The 5,921-nt window shown below is 30.5% G+C and overlaps 1 protein-coding gene across 1 annotated transcript; it reads left to right on the forward strand.

The window, feature by feature from the left end:
• Positions 1 to 860: 860 nt before the first annotated feature.
• On the forward strand, positions 861 to 5,549 carry LOC107858723 (probable UDP-arabinopyranose mutase 1). Its single transcript, XM_047406422.1, has 4 exons — positions 861 to 1,234; positions 2,111 to 2,361; positions 4,182 to 4,350; positions 4,890 to 5,549. Exons 1-4 carry the CDS (start codon positions 929 to 931, stop codon positions 5,196 to 5,198), a joined length of 1,035 nt encoding a protein of 344 aa, XP_047262378.1. The 5' UTR covers positions 861 to 928; the 3' UTR covers positions 5,199 to 5,549.
• Positions 5,550 to 5,921: the final 372 nt, after the last annotated feature.

Consider the following 5,921-nt stretch of genomic DNA (forward strand, 5'->3'; position numbering starts at 1 on the left):
CTTTGGAATGTATCAATAAAATCAACATGTTCATGATGAACAGAGTAGGAACGATCGGAGAAGAAATTTTTTGAGAGATTTTGATTGAACAAGCTTGATTTGCTTATTCAAACTTGAAATTATGATTTTTTGAGGGGAAAAGTAATTATTTTTGAAAGAATATGATGAAATCAGTTTGAATTGATTTTTCAAATTTCAAAAATATGATGTTGTTACGTATTTTATGTATTTTAAACGATAATTTCTTTAATTAAGTGTATTAATTGCTCAACTGTAGGCTTTAGTATCGTTTCTTTCCGTTTTTAACTTTAATATGTTAGTAATGTATCATAACCTAATGTATCATGACATAGACTAATGTATCATATATAAGATTTCATGTAATTAATATAAAAATAGAGAGAGTAGATAATTAAGTAAGAAACTATTGGAGTTTATGTTATTTATACTTAAAAAATGAAATATAGCTCCAAATAGTATTTGTCGGAGAATTTGGAATTTGAAGATAAAGTAACTATTTGTATCTTATGCAATGGGATCTTCCTACACTGTCAATACATCTAGCTCGAAACCATTATAACATGTTATACTACGTATTCTCTCCTTTTTCTAGTTTATTAATTCCCAACATATATATTTATAATAAAAAACATGATGACCCAATTATATGTGACCTTTGAGTAGGTAAAAATATATGAAGAACAGTTTACTCGTACTAGAAAAGAAAAATTAACTACCTCCCACCAACGCAAATAACGGACTGTTGTCTCGTTTGAATAAGTCCCTTCCATCTCTCCTTCCAATTACTCCGCTCATGCCACTATCTTCACTTTGGCCTTGTTATAAATATAACATCTTTTTTTCTCTTTCTCATATATCTTGTTTCTTTCCCTTATCTTTTTACGTAGACACATAATTAGCTAGCACAATGGCTTCTGTTGCTTTGAAAGATGAACTAGATATAGTGATACCAACAATTAGAAACTTGGATTTCTTGGAAATGTGGAGGCCTTTCTTTCAACCATACCATCTTATCATTGTTCAAGATGGTGATCCTTCAAAGACCATTAAGGTCCCCGATGGTTTTGATTATGAACTTTATAACCGCAATGATATTAACAAGATCTTGGGTCCTAGGTCCTCTTGCATTTCCTTCAAGGATTCTGCTTGCCGTTGCTTTGGTTACATGGTTTCTAAGAAAAAGTATATTTACACTATTGATGATGATTGCTTTGTAAGCTTTTTTTCCATTTCTCTCTTTATATTATCCTTTTGTTTCTCTTTCTTTTGCTGTCTTTGAAGTAAAGTTTAATGAGTTTAATTTATGTTTATACTGTTAAATCACCTAAAAGATAATTACATATAACCGTCAATAAAATATGAGAGTGGTTATATATAACGTAGAGAAAATATTATGATACTATATGAGTGTATATAAATTAGATCCAAGTTTTATATGTATGAATGAATGTTAACAAGAATATAAAAAGGGATAATTTCAAAAATATACAACTAAATAACTTACATTGCACAGATCTAGCCCAAAACTTACATTGCAAAATTCGAGGTGTAAAAAAAAATTACACCGATGATGCACCAAGCTTAAATTCTATAACAATTTGCCCAAAACCACATTTCAGGTAATCATCCTTTCACTATTTCACTCTTTTTTTATAGCAGTGTTTAAAAATTTACTATACAGTATTATAGATCGGTATACAACAAATACAAAATTTTGATATAATTTTCATTAACAAAAATAGAATAGGATATATTACTTTAAGCGAAGCAGCGTATGGCACCCTTTGGAAAAAGGTGTCTCTTAAGCGAAGCAGCGTATGGCACCCTTTGGAAAAAGGTGTCTCAATCACTTATCGGATTATGTGAGTTTAATTAGATTTATTACATTTCTTTTGTCTGTGAGTTCAATTAAACTTATTACTTTTAGCTCAAAAAATTCGTACTAATGAGGAAATTATAAATGTGTAAGTATTAGTGGAAGATTACACTTATTCTCGTGACGATCTATATTAGTTACTGTTACGATGATGATCAGATATATTAATGCACTTGTTTGTGGTGTGGAAAACTTGAAATAATTTGGAAATAGGTTGCAAAGGACCCGACAGGAAAAGACATCAATGCATTGGAGCAACACATAAAGAACCTATTGTGTCCATCTACTCCCCATTTCTTCAACACTCTTTACGACCCATTTAGGGATGGCGCTGATTTTGTGCGTGGATACCCTTTTAGCCTCCGAGAGGGCATCCCGACCGCGGTCTCCCATGGCCTCTGGCTCAACATCCCTGATTATGATGCACCTACACAGCTTGTCAAGCCTCTCGAGCGGAATACCAGGTTCCTTTTTTTAACTATCAGTGAAATTTAACTTATGTGTCGTTATTCTTATCATAGAGATTTGCTTATAGTTAATTACGTGACTTGATTGAGGAAAAATATTGAGTTTAACATAACTCTGTATGCATTAACTATATACAATTTTTTACACTGGATTTCAAATTAATTATCAGCAACAATAGATAACCTTTTTCAAAGAAAACCTTAATTTTAATCACCTTAGAAAAACCCGTTATGTAAATTAAAATCAAAAGAATATTCTACTTGAAAAGATTATTTTTGGATTTTTATTATATATTCTGACAATGTAAAAAATGTTGGGTTCGAAATTGAGAGGGCGCCATGTGTAAGCTATTAGTTGCAAATCACATAAGCAATAATTCAGATACACAAAATTAAACTAAAAACATAATATTATTATATGATTTGGTTAATTGGTCAACATATAAAACTTAATATTAAAAAGTATAAAACTAATGAGAGAGAAAATCTCCCCTAAACGAAACTCTTAAAAGACTACATTGTGATTTCTATTGTGTTATGGTATGAGAAGGGGAATCTTTTATTTATAGATGTCTAAAATCTTTTTCCTCTAAGAAAATGGTTAATCAAATATGAAAAAGAATTTATATTTTCCTTTTAGGAAAAAATAAGAGTATTTATGGTTACTTTTATATTCTTTACAAGAAAAAGTAAAACTTAATTTTGATAAGAAAATCAGGTCAAAAATTCTAATAAATCTTCCTTTTTTTGCTTGATTTTCTGCAAAATATTCTTAATCCTCTTTCTTTTTGTGCATAATCTTCGTTCTTCACATATTTTTCATATATCATTGCTGTTTGGCATGCTTAAAAAATTGAGCCTTTTGAGGTTATATATCAGCCGTTTTCGAATTAAAAATATTGAAGCCCTTTTGCAGGGTTAAAAATGAGTTTTATTTTTAAATATGTGGCAGCAGGATTGTTGAAATATATTATTGTCTCCACATGTAGTTAGACAAAATCTTTATTATCACCAAACCGTTGCAGCTTGATTTTGAAACCGTTTTGAACCTGTTTAATCTCGTTTCACCAAACCATTGGATATTTGAACCGTAGGTTCTGATACCACTTGTTGATGTAAGCAATAATTCAGATGACACAAAACTAAACTAAAAACATAATATTATCATATGATTTGACTAATTGGCCTACATATAAAACTTAATACTATTAAAAAGTATAAAACTAATGAGAGAGAAAATCTCTCCCTAAACGAAACTCTTAAAAGACTATATTGTGAATTCTATTGTGTTATGGTATGAGAAGAGGGTCTTCTATTTATAGAAATCTAAAACATTTTTCCTCTAAGAAAGTGATTAGCCAAATATGAAAAAGAATTATATTTTCCTTTTAGTAAAAAATAAAAGTATTTATGGTTACTTTTATATTCCTTATAAAAAAAAGTAAAACTTAATTTTGGTAAGAAAATCAGGGTAAAAATTGTAACGAAAAAAAAATTATGCATTCAGGGTAGTTTACCATGTGATAGCAAGTTAATTACAATCAAACTTCTTTATATTTTTGGGCAAAACTGATCATATTTCATGTTATATCACACTACATGTTCTCTATAATTTTCATTATAGCTACTAAAAAGAATCTGGACAAACACGATATCATTCTAGAGATCTGGTCATTCTCTATAATTATTTTACCAGCTAGCAATCTAATTTTGTAAATATGTATAGGTTGCTAATTTATGTAACTTGATGATACGTAACAACTTAGATCCTACTTATTCCAGTTTTTAACTAGTGTGGACTGTTGTTGTTTGAACAGGTATGTTGATATGGTGTTGACAATCCCAAAGGGTACCCTCTTCCCAATGTGTGGTATGAATCTGGCATTTGACCGTGAGCTTATAGGCCCAGCAATGTACTTTGGACTCATGGGAGATGGTCAGCCCATTGGTCGTTATGATGATATGTGGGCTGGTTGGTGCTGCAAGGTTTGTCATTTACTTTTTTAATCTTAACATTTTTAGTTAGATGGTTAAAAATAAAATAAAATCATTCGTTTCGCTGGAACAGTTTGTAGTTATTGCTGGTATATATATTACGCAAAATAGTTTGTATCATTGACGGTAATAAATATTAAGTGTTTAATATATATATAATCGTGTATAATATATACATATTGATAATACACATTACACTACTTAATATTTGTTAAAAGTAAAAATTGTGGGCTTTGTTGGGCCACTATATGTGGTGTGAAAATCACTTACTTTTTCAATTCTTTAGAGTAATTTGAATTTCATTTACATACATAAAGCGTATATATAAATTTACATTATAATGTATTGTAATATGTTGCATGAGGTAGCTTATCTTGGTTTTCAGGTTATTAATTTCACGTTTTGATCATTACATATAATTGTCATAATTAGGTGACATGATAACGTGAAATTTCCAACATTATAGAGGTGCAAAGTTAATCTCTATGTGATTCTTGAAAGAATGTTACATTTTATTAAACAATTTTCAGGTAATTTGTGATCATTTGGGATTGGGAATCAAGACTGGATTACCCTACATCTATCACAGCAAGGCTAGCAATCCATTTGTGAACTTAAAGAAGGAATACCTTGGCATTTTCTGGCAAGAAGAAATCATTCCCTTCTTCCAGTCACATACTTTCTCCAAAGACTGTACTACTGTGCAAAAATGTTACGTGGAATTGTCCAAGCAGGTCAAAGAAAAGCTTGGTAAAGTTGATCCCTATTTTGTGAAGCTTGCAGATGCGATGGTCACATGGATTGAAGCTTGGGATATGCTCAACCCTGCTAAAGCCTAATGGCTCTTCAGAATGAAATTAATATCATTAACTTGCGATTAAATGCGACGAGTAGATCACATATTATAATAAAATAATAGACATCAACTACGGTTTGAATTGTCTTTTCGTGAGCATAATGGTATGTCTGTTTGGTTGTGTACTTTGTAATATTAATAGATTTCTTTGAGTTTTTCTTATTTGATTTGTCATATGTATCCTTTGTCATGTTTTATAATTGTGGTGGTCTAGGATTAGAGATATTTCGACTTGATATGTTGATAATATCAGTGGGATGTAATCTTCTTTCCTCATGTTCTTGTAAAATGTAATGAGCCATAATGGAAGTTTTCTACTCTTGATTTGCACTTATGCTAATGGGGCATTTCCCGTGTGTCTTGGGAGTTTGGGCCATACGTGACAAAAGAGTTTTAAAATGAGGTGTAGATGACACTAGTGTTAATTATTAGTTGGAGGTGACAATTACTTTATTATGGATTAAGAAAGTTGAGGAAGTTTGAAAATAACCCACAAGTTTTAAAATTTACACTTTGATCTCAATGATTACCTAAAATAACAGAAAACGGAGGGAAAAAAGACACCTTTTTCTCTCTTCTGATCCATTATTGTTTTCTCTCTCTTAGTGATTTTTGTTGTTCATTGTTTCTGCTGCTCTATTCATCATCTTATGCTTCATTATCATCATCTTCTACTTCATTATCATCTTCATCTTCTTTTTGTCGA

This window comes from Capsicum annuum, chromosome 2 (genome assembly GCF_002878395.1).
Source record: "Capsicum annuum cultivar UCD-10X-F1 chromosome 2, UCD10Xv1.1, whole genome shotgun sequence".
Lineage (NCBI taxonomy): Eukaryota > Viridiplantae > Streptophyta > Magnoliopsida > Solanales > Solanaceae > Capsicum > Capsicum annuum.